Source organism: Natrix helvetica (assembly GCF_964273705.1).
Source record: "Natrix helvetica genome assembly, chromosome: 3".
NCBI lineage: Eukaryota > Metazoa > Chordata > Lepidosauria > Squamata > Natricidae > Natrix > Natrix helvetica.
In genome coordinates this window covers 111,467,994-111,487,802 of record NC_138549.1, presented here as the reverse complement: position 1 = coordinate 111,487,802, position 19,809 = coordinate 111,467,994, and the positions used below count along the sequence as shown (strand labels likewise).

At 41.9% G+C, this 19,809-nt stretch overlaps 1 protein-coding gene across 1 annotated transcript in view; it reads right to left on the bottom strand.

Annotated features, from left to right (window-relative positions):
- The window catches only part of FAF1 (Fas associated factor 1), a 216,736-nt gene that overhangs the window by 68,592 nt on the left and 128,335 nt on the right, over positions 1–19,809 (bottom strand). Inside the window, exons 9-12 of the mRNA XM_081946742.1 lie at positions 17,341–17,436; positions 16,303–16,429; positions 9,901–9,964; positions 4,116–4,197 (exon numbers count right to left, since the gene is read on the bottom strand). Of these exons, the coding sequence (XP_081802868.1) occupies positions 4,116–4,197; positions 9,901–9,964; positions 16,303–16,429; positions 17,341–17,436 (369 nt within the window). The remainder of the gene's footprint in view (positions 1–4,115; positions 4,198–9,900; positions 9,965–16,302; positions 16,430–17,340; positions 17,437–19,809) is intronic.

Here is a 19,809-nt window from a genome sequence, read left to right as displayed (position 1 = left end):
CGGCTCGTCCTTCTTTTTAAGCAGGCAGCTATCAGAAAGAACAAGGCAGCGCGGCTTGTGCAGCAGCGAAGATCGCCTGCTTAAAGGTCGCCTGCTTAAAGCGTCTGCTTAAAAAGAAGGACGAAGCTCCGCTGGTTTGGAGCTCATCCGTGGGGGGGGGGTCCCCCTCGTGTTCCTCATCTTCCCGGATGGGCTAGTAAGGGGACAGAAAAGGTTGTTCTCCAGTTGGGACGGAGAGAGGGACAGACAGACAGAGATCGCCTGGTTAAAAAGGAGGAGGCTTCACTGATCTGGAGCCCATCCAGGAAGACAAGGAATGTGAGGGGGATCTCTCCCCCCGCAGATGGAGCCTCCTCCTTCCAATTGGGGGGATCCATACAGAGGATATCTCCCCCACTCCCCAATTGGAAACGAGGTGGCTGTCAAACCAAGGCAGCACCCCCCGCAGAAGAAGGAACAGGAGAGGAGTTCACGCCAGCCGCTGGCTGGTCCAGAGCCCCCCCCCCGGGCTGCTCCCTCCCTCTGGATCCAGAGAGATTTGGGGTTGGGGGTGGAGAACGCTAGATGGGACACAATCAAACTTGATGGCAGCGCACCGATCTCAGTAGCCAAAGCCTTTGAATCAAGTTTGATTGTGTCCCATCTAGCGTTCTCCACCCCCAACCCCAAATCTCTCCGGATGGAGAACGGGAGTTGGGGGTGGAGAACGCTAGATGGGACACAATCAAACTTGATTCAAAGGCTTTGGCTACTGAGATCGGTGCGCTGCCATCCAAAATGCTATTACTACGATCTCTGCTGCCTGGAACCGCCCGAGAAGCGGCAGGTAAAGCGGGCGCTGCAGCGATCGTGGTACCAGCATTTTGGATGGTAGCGCACCGATCTCAGGAGCCAAAGCCTTGAGGCACCTTTCGTTTGCAGGAGGAGGGCAGCTTAAAGCAGCGCCCCAGCAATGTGAGGAGCCGCTGCCACCGCCACCACCGCCTAAGCCCTCTCGGGAGCCCAGCCGAGCGGGAGCTCTGAAAGCGAAACGTCTCTCCTTTCCAGCCATCACGATCTCTGCAGCCCCCTCTTTGCCTGCCCCATTTTCAGATGGCCCAGTGGCTACATTCGGCTTACAAGACGCACTCAGATTTTTACCCTCTTTTTTGGAGTAAAAAAGTGCGTCTTATAAGGCGAAAAATACGGTACATATTTACCAATTAATCTCTTTCCAAATATTATGGTGATAATTGGCATAAATAGTGTGCATGCTAAAAAGAATGTATTTTTACAATCCTTGCAGGAGAGAATCTATTTGAATCTGACCCAAATACAATGGAAATCAGCTCCTAACATTTATGCTCAGCCTAAACAAATAAAGTTTCCATTTAAACAAACCAACAAGCAAGTTTATTTGATGCATCCACCGGATCTGCAAACAGAATGAATTAGACTAATTATATAAAATAAGACAAATATATAGTAGCGTATTTAATCTGACCTGATACAGACCTTAGTAAAGCCATGAAATGAAGTCTTGTTGCTTCTGTCACAACTATCAGGTTGTAATCTTATGGTTAGACAGATGATCAGATTTCTTCACAGTAATATCCACCCCATTCCAGCCACTTATGGAATGCTTCTTAAATAATTATACCAATGACCAGCAGAGATCTAGCTGTCACAAACCATTACTTGGCAGTATAGGCTTTTTGTGATAGTGTAGGCTTTTTAGCAATTCTGATGCAGATAATCTCTATAGTTTTGCTTTGACCAAATGAAGCATTGACAATAACTATATCAATATTACAACAGATAATTTCATATAATAATATTTACTTTAGATAGTAATGTATTTTCAGTTATAATCTTTAAAAGTAACAGAATTATTCACATGTATTTCATTTATTTGAAGAATTATTGAATAGTATGTATGAACAAAAATACTTTCAACAATACTATTCTTCATTTTTGTTTCATTTAAATAAGAATCAGATCTCAAATTTTCTCTATATTTTCTGCTACAAAAGCAACATCACATACAAAGAAACTAAGACTTGCTCTTTTGTTAAAGCTGAATTTGAATAGAGATCCCTTTCCTTAGACAACAGTGAAAAATTTCCCAAATAAAGGACAAGATCTGCGCTTACTCTTGGCTGTGAAGTGCTCTCAAATTAAATCAGTTTGAAGTGGTTTTCATTAAGATGGATTGAGTGTGGCATCGTGAGAAACACTTTATCAAATGCAGTGTTTTACTTAGTGATTAACTATATACCAGTTGATGAAGCTCCCCAAATCCTTCATAATCCCACCACTCCAATAAACATTTAATGAGCATATAAGTTCAAAAAGCCCAGCAGAGGATTTAAACTTTCAATCTTGTTTTTATTTACTCTTCCAACTCAATTTCTCACTTCAAGTTAAGAATGCTATTGCTTGAAGCTCATCTGTTGCCCTGGCAAAATTAAGTGCCCTGCACATCAGGACAAAACACATAGGTTAAGATTACAGTTCTTGCAGAGATAGATAGGTAGGTAGGTAGGTAGGTAGGTAGGTAGGTAGGTAGGTAGGCAGGCAGGCAGGCAGGCAGGCAGGCAGGCAGGCAGGCAGGCAGGCAGGCAGGCAGGCAGGCAGGCAGGCAGGCAGGCAGGCAGGCAGGCAGGCAGGCAGGCAGGCAGGCAGGCAGGCAGGCAGGCAGGCAGGCAGGCAGGCAGGCAGCAGACAGACAGACAGACAGACAGACAGACATTCTTTTTTTTTAAAGTTGCTAATCTTCAAAAATATTGTTAAGGAAACCTCTTCAGAAAAACTGCAATCATAAGGACGGCGAATAGTAATAAGGAAAATCCACGATTCAGCTATTTACTTTTTTACTCTGTAATTGTTATATTAATCTACAGAATAATAAATATCACACAGGGAATTAACTATTCTCAAATATTTAATCCTTTTGGGAAGAAAAAATGTACAATTTTTGATTGATGCTTATACATTTTTACAAAATGAATATACTGGTATGCTTTTAGAATGCATGGAATGATCAAGGTTGACATTTCTGTAATATCGCATTATATTTAAATATTTGGATTTTATATTGTATACAGTAAACATTTTTCCCTTGCATCTTAACTGTGGAATCATCACAATGCTTGCTTGTTAGATATTAAGACACTGAGTACTGAAAAAAAAGGATGCTGCTTGATAGTGATTAGCCTTATGTAAGCATCTAAGCTATACTGTACATTATATGTAAATAGGGATATTAATTATATTTATTATATGTAAGATATTTCTTGTGTATGAGCACCAGTTTGATGTAGAAATCAAGCTAAAAACTGGGAGATCATAACTTCTAGTTCTGCCCTAGGCACAAAGCCAACTGGGTGATCTTGAGTTAGTCATTCTTTTGCAGCTCAAGGAAGTTGGCAATGGCAAACCACTTCTGAAATATCTTACCAAGAAAACTACAGGGACTTGTCTAAGCAGTTGCTTGGAATCAAAAACTGATTCCAAGGCACACACAAAAAATAGTTTCATCAAATATGTAATTAAGGCATTCTTAATTGCTTGCAACGGAAACATTTTACTGTATAATATTGCACAACTTTGAACTTTATCCCATGGTAATAATGAAACTCAGAATATTGATTTATTTATTATGCAGAAAAATGCATAACTCTCATCTCATTCTTCATTACTGTCTCAGAAAAGACACTAGTATGCTTTCGTTAGTAACTGCTTGGGAACACAAAACTGTTCTGCCTGCTACCTAATACTATTACTGGTATTCCTCCATTGAATGAAGAAAACCAAGCATTAGCTTTCAGAAAATTAGCTTTCACTTTTGCAGTCCTTTGCATTATTTGCGAGACTGTTTCAATCATCTGGGATGGGATGCAGAAGAGAGTGAATTGGGCAAAAATTAGTCCTTTCCAATCCTTCGCCGAAGCTGCAATCAGTTCAAAATGTTTGGTTACTGAGCAAACATTACTCCATGTCCCAGTTTTCAGAAAAGAACTAGCAGCAGCAGCAGTATAAAATCTAAACTTCATTCATATGGCAAAAATTCAGAAGGTATTTTTACACTGAGTTCCTTTGTCATCTGAGTAATATAGAGTTTGAAATGTACTTACATCTCTAGCTTTCCCGTAGAAGGCCTCTTGAAAGGCAGCCTCTAAAGATCCAATAAAAAATACTGGATGGCAGTCACCATATCTGTTTCAGTCCAAAATGGTTCAGTTAGTAAAGTTTTAATAACAAAAAGACAATAGTATTCTTTTTCCAAAATCAAATATCCAAGACTTATTGTATCAATGCCTTAATAATAATTATATATCTAAATATTTGTATATGTATATATACATTCACTGAATATATATCTATATATTTAATTTCAAGCTCAATAACATTGTAAAATTGAGTGCTGGAAAAAGTGCTGGACTTTTATTCATCATCATAAGGAAAACTGACATTTTTAGAAATTCTCTTAACTCAGCAATTACTGCAAGTTTTCATATTAAAGAACAGAATTCTTCTTTAGTTGTTTAATTCTTTTCTCAAAGACAGTGGCGGACTTAACAAGGATAAACTTAATGGAAAATTCAGTTTATTTATTTTAAATTATTTTCTTTAATAGAACATACAGCCAATGACTAGCAAGTAAAAAAAAACAATTATAAGATAATAAGATATAATGAAAATATAATAGAGGTAAAGGCAAAAAGAAAACAGAAACCTAAAACTACTGAATATCACAGAACTGGTAACAAGATATCAGCATCAGGGCAAAACAGTCTTTTACTTCTGATTGAGATAGCAGCCAATAGGAATTTAGCATCTCTGTTTGCAATAAATGAGTTCTGATCCTGCAGGTGGTATAGAGCTTCTCCCTCAGAGTAGAGTTGAGTTATATTAAAAGTGGATATTAAAAAAGTACAGAGTACAATGTCATAGAAGAGACCGTGAGGGGAAAATTTGGAAATATTCAAACTGTAAGGACATTCTCTTTACAAAAAGGATTTTCTACTTCCTAGCCTTCAGTATTGATGTAGGGAAGTTGTTGAAATGGGCCAGGTTAAAAGCCCTATGGTGTAGCAAAAAAAGCAAGACTGAAAACATACTTAGTAGGAATTAGTTGGTTCTAGTCTAGAACCCACTGTGAAAATCACCAATAACTCCTAGATCCAACTGTCATGCTGCATTATAAATTCACTAGCAAGTTTCTGCCCTGACTTTCTCGAAATGTAAAGAACAAAATCCAAGGAGAAATTACAGAAACTCAAGTTGGCAAAATATTTGTCCTCTATCGTTAAGAGGAGTTGTCAAAGAGCATTAAGGGGGCCAGTGAAGCAGGGCAAGATGGCACACTTCCGTTGTCTTCATGAACTGTGAAACCTGACTCCACCTTTAAAAATTCAGGCTTCCGGTCTTTGTCTCCGTGTTACCTAGAAGAATCTCTTGTGGATTGTTATTCTTTGAACTCTCTGGGGGGGAAATTTTACTCTATTGCCAGGCTGACTAGATAAATTCTCTCCTGCTTGGATCTTCTGCCTCCTGGACTCATCTGGCTGCCCTGCCTTTCCAGCTGTCCATTCTCTACACTGACTGAACTCTTTATTTTACAAACTATGCCTCCTAAAAGACCACCCCCTGGAAAACCTGGCTTTGCTACCTCTGCCCCAACATCAGCAACATCCAGCCCTGCTACACAATCTAAGATTACAGATCTGATGCAACCTAAAAGTACAGAGATGGATTTGCAACAAATGCTTCAGCAACTCATACAGGGCCAAGAGGAAATTAAGAAACAATTAAAGGAAATGAAAGAAGAAATTAAAGAGAACCAAGTCCAAATTTATAAGAACTCACAGAGACTGGACCTTGTGGAGGGTGGGGTGGCGGAGGTGAGGGGGGGGGTAGAAGCGGTGCAGAAGGGGAACAAAGAACTTGATACCCAACAAATGAAAACAGAATTTGAGAGAATGTCCTTTTATCTTAGATTCCAAAACGTGATAGAAGCAGATGATGAAAACATAAGGGACATCATGACAAACATTTTGGCTGAATATATACACAAAGAAAAACAACAGATGGAATGGGAGATAGATCTGGTTTATAGAGTGAATTCAGCTTATGCCAGAACACACAATGTACCCAGGGAGGTACATATTAAATTCCTTAGAAAAAGCACAAGAGACGAAATTCTGGGTGTACAAAGGGGGCAGGCCCTGACATACCATGATAGGGAAATAACTATCTTGAAGCAGATCCCCAAGAAAATTAGGGAAAAAAGGAAAAATTATTCGCAATTGGCGAATAAATTATACCAGAAGGGGGTGTGGTTTAGATGGTTGATGCCTGAAGGTATGTTGATATTCTGGGAGGAGATAAGAATTAGAATTAACACACCCATAGGGGCACAGGCCTTTATGGAAAAAAACAAAATACACCTAGAAAAAACAGAAGATTCTACAACGGATATGCAGGACACGGGAGGGGCCGGAGCTCTGCCAGCGGGGGGAGAAGGGGCAATACCAAGAAAGCTCAGATCACAAAAATGAATAAGAAAATCTCATTGATATAAACTGACCGAAAGTAGTAATGGAATTAACATGTGGATTATATATTACAATGTATTAAATTGATCGAAAGTACCAATAGAACTAATATGCTGATTATATATGACTATGTATTAATGTTTTATACTCAGATGTATACTATGAGTTTGGAGGGAGGGGGCGCCTACCACATTTTGCAACTGCCAAAATTTGTATACCTTTCCACTACCTTTTTCCTTGTAAATTTTAAAAAAACCAATAAAACTTTGTTTAAAAAAAAAGGGGGGGGGCAGTGAAGCAAAACTGTAACTAGTAAGAGAAGTGACAAGTGTGGGCTGTTTCCTTAAAGAAGCAGCATTCCTGGTTCCACACATATCAGAGCATTTGAGATACACCATGAGACCTGAAAGAGAGTAGACAAAAATATTGGACTGGACAATCTCTAAGGAAGATGTTATAGATGCATACTTATGAACTACTAGCTGATAACCTGGCGGTGCCCAGGTATTTATTTATCTTAATCCATACATTTGTTCTCAAAAATAATCCCAGACCAAATGTAATTTCTAACGTTGAATTTCCCCCCTTACCAGAGGGAGCTCGCTTATGGAGTACTATGAAGCTGTTACCATGGCAACTCTGCTGCACTGTACAGTAGAAGCCATTTTATGGCAGTACGATAGAAGCCATTTTAAGGCACAACAGGCGGTATCTTAACAGAACAATCCCCCTCCCTGGGTGTTAGGGGTGTCTTACCCCCCACAATATTTGTTTTCAGAGAGTAAGTCATCTGTGTACCAAGTTTGGTTAAAATTGCTCAAGGCGTTCCAGAGTTATGCTGGAACACACACACACACACATGTATGTGTGTGTGTGTGTTTCAGCATAACTCTGGAATGCCTCGAGCAATGTATGTATGTATGTATCAGTGGTGGGATTCAATTTTTTTTACTGCCGGTTCTGTGGGCATGGCTTGGTGGGCATGGCAGGGGAAGGGTACTGTAAAATCTCCATTTCCTCCCAATCAGTTGGGACTCGGGAGGCATAGAATAGATTGGGGTGGGGCCAGTCAGAAGTGGTATTTACCGGTTCTCTGAACTACTCAAAATTTCCACTACCGGTTCTTCAGAACTGATCAGAACCTGCTGAATACCATCTCTGGTGTGTGTGTGTGTGTGTTTGTGTGTGTGTGTTTGTGTGTGTGTGTGTGTGTGTGTGTGTGTGTGTGTGTTTATGGCAGCAGAGAGGCAACATTCCTAGAGCCCAATATTGCCTTGGTGCTATTACTAGCGTGTTACTAATTTGTTCCTGTCAGATTGTAGCCCTGGAATATAATGATCAGATATTTAAAGGCAGAATATTATTCAATATGATTGTCATCAGTACAACTATGGTGTTTTCAGCAGATCTGTCCCTCTGAGAAAACCATAATTTTAGCTTTACAATAATTAACTGTGAACTTTTCCTCCCTACAAAAATCTGCCAGGCCCCAGAGACTTCTAAGGGTAATCTGAGAAAGTGAACTGATTGATGTATCATTTGTATAAAAGCAGCATCACAAAATATCATCCTTTGAGTTTGTATGTTTGTGTGTGTGTGGAAATTTCTTAACGTGGGTGATGATATTTTCATGTAACATTTTGATTAGCTAAAAGCATGTTACCTGAAATGGATCTTCAATAAGGTTTACTTGGGACATCAGGATGGACTCAACAATTGGTTTCTCTCATTAGGTAACACTGTAATAGGCCTCTGGGGAGGAATATGCTCCTATGACTGATATTTGTCAGCAGTTGAACTGAAGAATATTGACACCAGCTTTGGTGTGCTCAAAGTTCTGGTCAGAAGAGAGGTATTTTGTAAGAGATGCAAAGTCTGTTGATTGCAGTTGAGCTTCAGATAGATTTGCAGTTAGCTTCTAGGTACAGTCATACTTTAAAAGTCTCCTTTTGATGTAAGAGGACTGCAAGAAATTGAGTCATCATCTGTGCCAAGCCTTCTAACTTAAAGAATAATTCAATTATTTGAAAAGTTCTCATTCTTGAAGCAAGGATGGGAATGTTGAAAAAAGGTGAACTATTTTCTGACCAGGATGACTTGTAAGACAAGTAACTTGTTTGTAACTGGCAGAAAAGAGTTGTCTTAGAGAATAGCAAAAAGTTCCCTTAGAAGTCCATCTTGTGATATTAAGTATTATTATTAACTCTGTTAAAAGTAATTTTCTGTTTTTGTAAACAAGAAATGAATCCTCTTTCACAGAGGGGACATCAAGGTAATTGTCTTTTTATGGCTGTCTGCCCCTTGAAAAGTAAAATATACTGGTGGCTCAACTAGGGGGCAAGAAGATGAACTTTCTGTGACAGTGAGTTAATATAGTTATTTAACTTTTCCCTCAAGTCCTCAAAAATATCTAGGACTGCACATTACTCAGAAAATGAACATTTAAAACTCGGGCAAAGGAGGATATTTCAAAGTGGCAAAATACGTATGAAGTTCCTTGAAAATGTATTTTTAAATGTTACTCAAACAACGTTTCCAAATATTCACATATTTGTTCTGCCCCTTTACTAAATACATGAAATTAATCTGAATAACAGATTTTCAACATTAAATCTTCAAAACCAAAATAACAAAACTCTGAAACAATACACTGCATGAAGTCACATTACCTAAATAAACTTCCAAGTGATCTCTCTATTTATTTATATGACTGGATTTAAAGACTGCCCAACTTCCAACAACTCTGGGTGGCTTGAATTTCTAATGGTAGGAAAAAATAAAAAGAAAGGGAGAAAAAAAAAGTCTTGTTCTGATAGAAAAATTATTTTTAACTTGGCAAGTAGATCATAAGTAGAACCTCTAAGAATATTGCAACCATGAAAAAAAAATTATGAAATAGATTGTTGCTCAATTACAATTTGAAAAATACTGTATTTTTCATTGTCTGTGCCAAGTATAGGAGACTGACACAAAAGCAGAATGCAAAGAGCTGGCCTGTGGTTTCAGATTTTATTTCCATGCTGATGTGTGTGACAGAGAAATGAAACAAAAAAGAATAAATGGGAGGCTCAAACTGAAAAGGAACTATATTTTAGATTTGCAAGTCATTTTCTCACAGAAAGGCAGTGGAACTTTCAGGTTTCTACCTGATATTTTGTTACCTTATAAGTATAATATTTATCGTCATTGTACTTAAATACAACAAAATTGGTTATAAATATTGCACAAAATTTAAGCACAGTATCTACGTGTACTATAATTCATTGGAAGAAGCTTGCTACCCTATGTGTTTCGTGCTAAAGGAAGCAATAATTATGATGATGATATACGTATAAAGATTGTACTGGGTTATAAATCTAACCTTGAAGAAAATTCTGCTGTGAATTGTAATAAGGCATCTCCTTCATTTTCAGCATTTTCTGGCACTACAGAAGGAAAGGAAAATATTGCAAGTAAATATTAACAGGCAGGTTTAAAATATTTCCTTTACCAGTTAGCCAAATTTTCTGTGAGCTCTACTTATCTACTATGGCAAATTGTTTAACGAAAAGAAGATAGTCTTTTGGAACTATTCTTTGAAGATGAATCAATGAATACAATGCCAATACTGTAGTGAATGAATTAATACAATGTTAATACTACAATCTGAAAATACTAAGCAATTTATAAGTGGCATAGCTTGATACAATAACTAACTCCCCTGTAAGCAACTGAACTCAATTTAAGATGCTAGTTATTAGCCAGTAAGCAGAAAATGACTTATTAAATTGATTGAATTGACCGTTGGCTTACCTGAACGGTCGTTCTTGAGGTGCTGCGGGAGAGTCCAAGGAAGAGTTAACACAGCCTATCTGCCCAAGGACTGAGTTGATTTTTCCCCTGGTCACGCCTCCTTTGCCTCCTTAGTTCAGTTTTAAAAATGAGGTCTTGTTCGTTGAAGGACACCCATAGGCCCCCAAGTGCCCGGAACAGTCTTGGTCCTTTCATCAACCCTGGGTGGGTCTTGGACTCTCCCGCAGCACCCCGAGAACGACCGTTCAGGTAAGCCAACGGTCATTCTCCAGTGCGCTGCTTGGAGAGTCCAAGGAAGGGACCAACCAAGCTATTGTGTCCCAGGGCGGGAAGTGCCACTGCTGTCCGGAGCCTCTATAACTTTCTGCAAAACTTTTCTTCCAAAGGAGGCTTCGGCGGAGGCAATGGTATCAATTTTGTAGTTTTTAATGAAGACTGTGGGAGAAGCCCATGTAGCTGCCCTGCACATGTCAATGATAGATGCTTGGGTCGCCCAAGCCGCAGTCGTGGCAGCACTTCTTGTAGAGTTGGCTGTCACCAGAGCCGGAACGGCCTTGCCCTGGTGCTCGTAGGCCATCTTAATGCAGGCCCGGAGCCAGTGCCCAATGGTCGATGAAGAGACCTTGCGATCCAACGATCCTGGTTGAAACAACACAAAGAAGGATTCTGAGTGTCTGAGGTCCTTAGTCCGTTTCAAGTAGAGACAAACAGCTCGCCGCATGTCCAACTTATGCCAAATGCACTCCTTGGGGCGCTGAGGCTTGGGACAGAAGTTCGGGAGTATCACCTCCTGGGATCTGTGGAAATGAGAATTCACCTTCGGCAAGAAGGTAGGGTCAAGACGCAAGATGACTCTGTCCGGGTGGATGATGCACAACTCTTCCCTGACTGAGAAGGCCGCAATCTCTGACACCCTTCTAGCAGAAGTGATCGCTATCAGAAAGGGGTTTTGAGAGTCAAGTGGTGTAGAGAAACCGTCCTCAGCGGTTCAAACGGTGCAGCAGTCAATGCCTGTAGAACGAACAGCAAGTTCCAGGACGGGTACCTATGTACCGTCTGAGGTCGTAGGTTGGAGCCCCCCTTCAAGAAACTCTTGACATGGGGGTGATGACTTAAGTTGAGATGATGGTTTCTGGCCAGAATGGTGGACAAGGCAGCAACCTGACGCCGGAACGTGGCGGACGCTAGACCTTTGTCCAATCCCTCCTGGAGGAAGTCCAGCAATTGTGGTATGGACGCTTCAACACCAACAATGTCACGCTGCTTGCACCAAGCAGAAAAAGCAGACCAGGTCACCTCATATATGCGAGTTGTAGCTGGTCGTCTGGAAGCCTGGATGGTCTGGATGACTTTGTCCGAGAGGCATTGTTTCCTCAGGAGCTGCCCCTCAAGTGCCAGACGGCTAGCTGGAGCCACTGGGGCTCTGGATGATTGATGGCCCCTTGGTTCAGGGCCACCCTCTCCTGGGGGATTCTCCACGGCCCCTCCATGGATAGATCGACCAGATCCACGAACCAGGACCATCTGGGCCAATGTGGGGCTACCAGAATGAGCTCCGCCTCTTCCGCCAGGAGCTTGTTGATCACCTGCGGAATGAGAGAAAGGGGCGGGAACGCGTACAGGAGACCCGGAGGCCACCTGGCCCCTAGAGTGTCCGTCCCCTCCACCTGCGCCTATTGGTAACGCGAGAAAAACAGCGGGAGTTGAGTGTTGGTCGCCGTAGCGAACAGGTCGACTTGCGGAGACCCAAACTGTCTCACAATCTGCCTGAACAGGTCTGGATGTAGCCTCCACTTCGAGCTGTCGATTGTCTGTCAACTCAACCAATCTGCGCTCACATTGCTGGTGCCGGAGATGTGATCCGCCCTCAATGACGCTAAGTGGATCTCTGCCCAACGGCCCAAGGCTTCCGCCTCTGCCATGAGTCACCTGGAGTGGGTGCCACCCTGCCAGTTCACATGGGCCTTTGTGGCTATATTGTCCGCAAGTAGCAGAACGTGCCGACCCACCAGTTGGTCCGAGAAGGGTCTCAGGGCGAGTCGGGCTGCTCTCAGCTCCAGCCAATTGATGTTTCGGGCTGCTTCCACGTGCAACCACCTGCCCTGCGCCAACCGACCTTGGCAATGCGCACCCCAACTGTAGAGGCTGGAGTCCAACGTCACTACAATCCTGTTGGGCTCGTTGAACAGGCAACCCTTCTCCACCGCCTTTGACTGCCACCATCCCAGGGAACGAGACACCTCCAATGGAAGCCATACCCTCCTGGGGGAGTCGCTTGCTTTCGCCCTCTGCATCGGCAGCAGGAACCATTGCAATTCCCTGGCATGAAGACGAGCCCAGGGAACCACGTTGAGGCAGGATATCATGATGCCTAGCAGTTGGGAGAGTTGGACAATTGGCAAGGAGGTATCCTGTCGGCACTGCCAGATCTTGCCCCTGAGATTGCGGAGCCTGTCCGGAGACAGGAACACTTGGCATGAGACGGAGTCTATTATGGCGCCCAGGTGTTGGATGCGCATAGATGGGTCTATGTGACTTTTCTCCATGTTTACTGAGAAGCCGTGCTCCTGCAAGGTGCGAATGGTGGTCCATACGTCTCTCACCGCCTGTAGACGATCCGTCGAGTGAATGATGATGTCGTCTAGGTAACATTCCAGACGGATGGGGAGAGTATGCAGATGAGCCGCCACAGCTGCAAGGAGCTTGGTAAAGGTTCTGGGGGCGGATGAGAGTCCGAACGGCAGGGCCCTGTATTGATAATGCCTTCCATTGTAGCACAGGCGTAGAAACTTCCTGTGGGCCGGATGGATGGGCACATGCAGGTACGCCTCCTTGAGATCGATGGAAGTGAGTAGATCGCCTCGCCTTACGCAGCTTAGGATGGATTGGAGAGACTGCATCTTGAAGCGCTTGTAGGCCAGATGTTGGTTCAGGCGCTTCAGATCTAGTATGGCCCTCCACCCCCCTGAGTTCTTGGGGACCAGGAAGAGAATGGAGTAGAATCCCTTCCTTTCCTGTTCCGGGGGAACTGGCTCTAGGGCGTGTATTTGCAGAAGATGTTCGATTTCTGCTTGCATGAGGGACCTTTTTACAGGGTTCTTGGCCAGGGGGCAATGAACAAATGTTCGTGGTGGAAATGATATAAACTCCAGTGTCAGCCCCCTCCTGATGGTATTTAGGATCCACAAGTTCGTGATGATTCCCTCCCATTGGTCTGCATAGAGTTGCAGGCAGCCCCCAATGGGAGGGGACTCTGGTGGTCACTTGCCGTGCCTGAACTGTCGGTTGTTGGAACCCCCTCAAAAGGGCTTTCGAAAGGAACCCTGGTTGTGCTGTCTGCCCCTGGGGTTAAAGTTGTTCCGGTCTTGAGACCTGTCATTAGACTGGTTGTAAGACCTCTGACAGGGGTAGGACGAAGTGGAGGCCTGGGTGTTGTCCTGTGCCCGAAAGGTCTGTTTCCTGAAGGAACCAGAACCCTTTTTCTCATTCTTCTTGAAGGTAGACGGAAGGATCTTCCGTTTATCCTTCGTCTCAATCAAAAATTTCTCTAGGGAGTCCCCAAAGAGAAAGCCCCCCTTGAACGGAGCTGAAGCCAGCTTCCACTTGGCCTTCATGTCCGCCTGCCAGTGCCGAAGCCACAGCAAGTGACGTGAAGTCACGTTGGAAGCCAGCGCCCTGGATGCGAACTTAGCTGCATTCAGGGAGGTATCCGCTGAGTATTCTACGGCTGTAATGATCTTGTTAAGATCATGTCGCCAACGAGATGCCTCTGAAGGAGGCTGAGATCTCAGCTGGAGCAGCCATAGCAGGGAGGTCCTTGTAAAAAATGAGGTGGAGGTGGATGCCTTAATTGCCCAGGCAGCCGCCTGATGTGTTTTGTGACAGGCCTTTTCAGACCGCTTATCCTCAGCCTTTAAGCCGTCTAATAGATCTGCTGGGAGAGTCAAGTTGGAGGTCAACGAGACCACCGGAGCATCCACCTCGGTCATCTTAAGCATATCATCTAATTTCGGTTCCAGAGGATATAAGGTCTTGTCCGCACCACTGAGGATGGCCAAAGTACCCAGTTGCACCCATTGGCGCTGTACCACAACGATGAACAAGTCAGGGACCGGTATGAGCTCCGGGTCAGGGGTAGTTTCACTAAACAGCCCCACCTTAAGGTCCTGAGAAGTAGAGGGAATGACTTGTCCTTAGGTTTAGACCCGAGCTCAGTTGAAGCCCTGGCCTTGTGCAAGATAGCCTTAAACAAAGAGGGCTTGAACAGGCCGGAGAAAGCCGGCTTATCAGGAGGCATGTCTTCTTCCTCCAAAAGTTCAAACTCATAAGCAGCCTCCTCTTCCCACGCAGATACATCTGTGGTAACAGAGGTGCCCGGGGAATCGAGGTTGCGGCTTCTACTCTCCACGTGTGTGTGTGAGAAGCCTTAGAGGCCTTGCTACCTATACCTTCCTTTTGTCGCATGGCCTCCACCACTCCCTGGGAGACAGTCTGAGCAATGACCTCCCTCATCTCAGCAGACAGAGCTGGGCCCTCGTCCTCTACAGGCCTGGACCTGGCAGAGGGGTGCCCTCTCTCACTCCTAACGGGACACCTGGAGTCCCTCGCGTGGAAGCAACTGTGGAATGGCTCCAACTCTTCTTTTACTGAAGATCTAGGAGAGACTGGGTAACCCAGAGAGGCTGCAGGGGAGCCTGACAAAGAATCTCTATCACAGAAGGAAGGGGATTGATCGCCTTGATTAGTGAGAGACTCCTCTCTCTCATGTCTGGGTAGAGGAGATTTCAGCCCAGCCTCGCAGGTCAGTGGAGGCAGAGGGGCCTGGGGCTTAACAGGCCTCTCTTTAGGAGTTTCCTGCCCCTTGTCCCTGTGGTGTTTGGGGCCCCTGCTCCCAGAAGAGCTATGGGAAGCCTTCCCTCCTGTGCCCTTATTTCCCTTTCTCCCTTGGCCCGAGGGATCTGGCCTGCTGCGCTTTGCAGATGGTCCTGCCAGCTTCTCCCATTGCTCCAAACCTTCATCTGCTATAATCAGAGTTGTTGGTCCAGGTAGAGGATGAAGCAGCCGCAGGAAGGGCACTGGACACTGGCCAGATGGCTCCAAAGCGTCCACAGATCAAACTGAAGCTGGAGGCTGGATACAGGCACCAGGACACTCCCTGCTGCCCCCCCCGGGTGGGGGTCGCTGAGAGGGAAGATTAGGCTTGCTGGCGCTCTGGACAGGCCCTCGCAACCCTTGGCGGTGATTTGCGGAGAGGCGCGAGAGTCTGCTGCTGTCGGCGGCAAAGTTGGTCGAAAAAGATGGCCGCCACGGTTTTCGCGCGCTTAGAGAGCAGCCCGGGATGCAGCTGGCTCCCAATTGGTGCCGTTGGAAAGCGTGCCAACGCGTCACTTTCAAAATGGCCAGCGCGCCCTCCCGATCGCACAGAGACGCTGCTAGAGAAAGGATCTCCTTAATTCCTTCCTCTGGAGCGGCCGGAGACATGTGGACAGCCGCCGCCGTCTCTGTGCTTGCCAGCAGTCGCCAGACCAGCGGCCTCACTCGTCCCGCCCGCTGCGAGCTGAATTTAGCTATCTGTTAATAGCTAAAAATACCAGACCAAGCCATTACTAACATCACAATAAAAATTAGCATTCAGTGAAATAATCACATTTATTCATGATTTTAACTATTTTTTTGTTGTTAATGAAATTTAGTTTCTGAAAATCTCATTTCATTCACTGGTTATTTGCCTAGAACACATTTATATAATTTGTAACTTCATTTCCCCTCTTTTTTTTAAAAAAAACTAATTTTGTATAAAAAAACAGATTGTATTCTCTATTATTTCTATTGTATCACCCCAAGAAAGTCATACTGTGGTCTGAAAAAGCAACATGTCAAAATCATTGATCACTGAAAAAAAGAATCTGTTTTCTCTCCCCATCCCATTTAAGTTGGGGTTATACTATTCACAATACATAGTAATACTTACTCATTGGAGATTTTCTCAATGCAGATGATGCCATACCAAACATCTCTCCATCATCCACCCCAAATTCTGTAGCATCTTCAAAGTCATCTCCATCACTGTCACTAACCATATGTACATCTGTGCATTGCTAGTTTAGTAAAATTAATAATAAACCAATTATTGAACAAATAAATGGCAACAATAAGTTTTCATAGTTAAATATGAAAGTTTCCAAAATCTTGAAATAAAATTTCATTTTTATTTTCTAATAAATATATTTGAGAAAGAAGCATGCATAATTAGGCGTGTCAAATTTTTAAACTTTTAATTTCCAAACATGGGTGTTCAAAAGTTGTGACATGCCTGGGAGTGTAAACATATTTTGGTTACCTCGATATCATTTAGATGTGCTTGGTAAATACAGTAACTACTTAAATATCATAACTTTTTAACATTTTGTTTGTTTCATTTGTTTTTCAAAAATCAGTGCAAAGAATATAAGAAAGTTTACGTTTAATTGCTTATAGAGTAATTGCCTTCCTTAAAAAAGGACTTGACCTGATAGTGGAAGTAGAATGGTATATATGCCATTTAACTTTCCAAGGCAAGGAAGTCCTAGCTCAGTTAAGGTTCCACCATGGCAGGGAAATAGAAAAAAATCCTTTTTGCTGTAATAGAGTGACAGGATAGACCAATAGGGGAAAATAGGATTTTTTGGGGAATCTATTTAATAGGACCTTAAGGTTTTAAAATCATAATCAATACTCTCAATTGGGCTCAGCAACAAATTGGTACCAATCTATTTCTTCCAAAGCCAATAGAGAGAGAATGAGAGAATTTTAGCAATTATTTTTTTCTTTACATAATAAAGAAATATTATTACACTAATGTCTTATTCTTTAATTTCATTCTAACATATTCTTTATCAAATAAAATCAGCCAGCAGACATTATGCCATAAGATCAAAGTAGGGCAGAAATTAGACATATAATGTCGTTTTCAACAAAACTTTAATAAAAAATTATCTGCCAACTCTGTGGGAAGAAGGAGTTGTCCTACCTCTTCTGATTGTTCTCTAGTTTGTGCTGGTGAAGATCTTCTCCCGACTGTAAGTCGATGGCAAGGATAAGAGATTCCTGAGGCTGCTAAAGTAATCTAAACAGAAGACATGTATTACTGAATTATCTATCAGATTTTGTTAAGCACCGAAGATCAAACTGCAATAGACATAAATACCAAGATGCATTCTTTAAAAAAAAGAGCATTTTCAATTCTCTCCTTTACATGGAGTGAGCATATGAATCTAGGATGGAAAGAAAAAAGTTTAGAGAAAGATAGGATAGCAATTTAAAACTAATGGGGTCGCCAGTAATTATAACATAAATGTTTTTGCAGTTAAGAATATTATGGTTGCTGCTAAGGAAAATCAAGTTTTTGATGGTGTGTGCCATACCATTTGCACTAATCAAGCAGATGGTAAGGATGAAGAGGAACTCAGGCATAAAACAGGTTATGTAAAAAACAAACACAGGGTTAGTCCAAAACAACTCAAATGCCTGTACCCCAATGCCTAAAGTATAAAGAATAAACAGGGTGAATTAGAAATCCAAGTACATGAGGGCAGACATGATATTATTGCCATATGGAAACTTGGTGGGATGAAACCCATGAATGGACTATACAGCTACAGGGATTTACAATTGTTTGAAAGAAACAGAATTAATAAAAGAGGAGGTGGAGTTGCACTATATATATATATTTAAAATTATTATATCTCTACAGAAATGCAGCAGAATAATGACGAAACCATTTTGAATGTATTTAGGAAAAAAGAATGACATTGCCATAGGTGTATACCACACAAGTCACCCAACCAATCAGACAAAATAAATGGACTTTTTTTGCTAGTCAGTTAATTAAGGTATATAGGAAGTACACCACAACAGCAATGGGGGAATTTAACTATCCTGACATCAACTGGGAGACAAACTTTGCACCTTATGGAAGGTCAAACACATTTCTGACAAACCTAGCAGAAAACTGTTTCTCCCAAAAGGTAGTGAAGGGGCCTACAGGATCAGTCATACTGGATTTAATTCTCATTAACAGAAACAAAGTACAGGAACTTTTGGGGGAGTGACCATGCAATATTGGAATTCAACATTATACAAGCACAAACAATAGAGCAAAGTCAAACTAGAGTCTTGGATTTCAAGAGAGTTGATTTCAATAAATCCAGATAGAGCCTGAAAAGGATTCCATGGATGAGAATACTCAAGGGGAAAACAACCCAAGAAACTTGGGAACATTGAAAAATTAGATTATAAAATCCCACTCTAGCACAATTCAATGAAGAAGGAAAATAAGAGATCGCAAAAGAAACCAGAATGGCTGCACAAAGAACTCTCTGATAAATTGAAAGACAAATTGACAAGTATAAAAAATAGAAAGATGGACACATAATTAAGGGAGAATATCAGCAAGTAACCTGAATCTGCAAAGATGAAATCAATAAAGCTAAGGCTGAAAATAAACTAAGCGTTGCAACAAAAGTAAAAACAACAAAACACAACAAAATAACAAAAAAGGTTCTTTAAACACCTCTTATCAGGGTAAGATATTTAGATACTTCAGAAACGTGAATAATTTGTGACTGTATAATCACTATTTACTATCCTATGGATGGGAAAAAAGACTCACAGCTAAAAAAAAGATTAAAGTGTAGTTCTGTTCATCTACAGATGAATATAACTGTTCTCAGAAGGTAAAGCTGGAAGCTGAAAATTTGATGTTTAGCTGTATGAGAATGAGCTGAAATAAATTCTGGAAAAAAATAACTTGCAATTATTCAATTGCAAGGTTCATTTTAGTAAAAAAAAACCTTCTTTGTTGTATCTATTTCTATTTCTTTGACACTCAAATGGATATATAACTGTCTTAAGTTATCTCCCCTGTTCCCTACCAAGTAAATATCGGTATATAGCCTTCTTAGTTAATAAGTTGCTATGCAATCAAGTCCTTCCAGATAGAAATGCACATATTATTGAAAACGAAGACATCAAAAATGAATTGTACTATGTCAAAAATCAGTTTATTACACTAACCCTTTAAAATTGATTAATTTTTGCATTTAAAACAGGGAAAATGTTCTATTTTCCATGTCACTCTAGTATATAGTCCAAAGCCTAGCAAATATATTGGGAAAAAATCCTTTTTATTCAGGGTATTTTTAATCACTTATATGCTAGAACTCATAAAAGCCTTCATTTTCTTCAGGTTAAAGGAAGCTGATTAAGTGTGCTAGCTAACCAAGTGAGTGTTGACCTGCCTGGACTAGCCTGCTGACACATTCTTGTAGCAAGGTTAAATAACAATTTAGTCACAATTTTAAAATCACAGAGTTAAAAGGAAATGACTATTTTTGAATAAATGAAATATTAATGCAGACATTTATGTCACGCTCAATTACCAGTGAAACTCTTCCAAACCTAACACAGAATACACTCGCTCTTGCAATGGTGACACTGC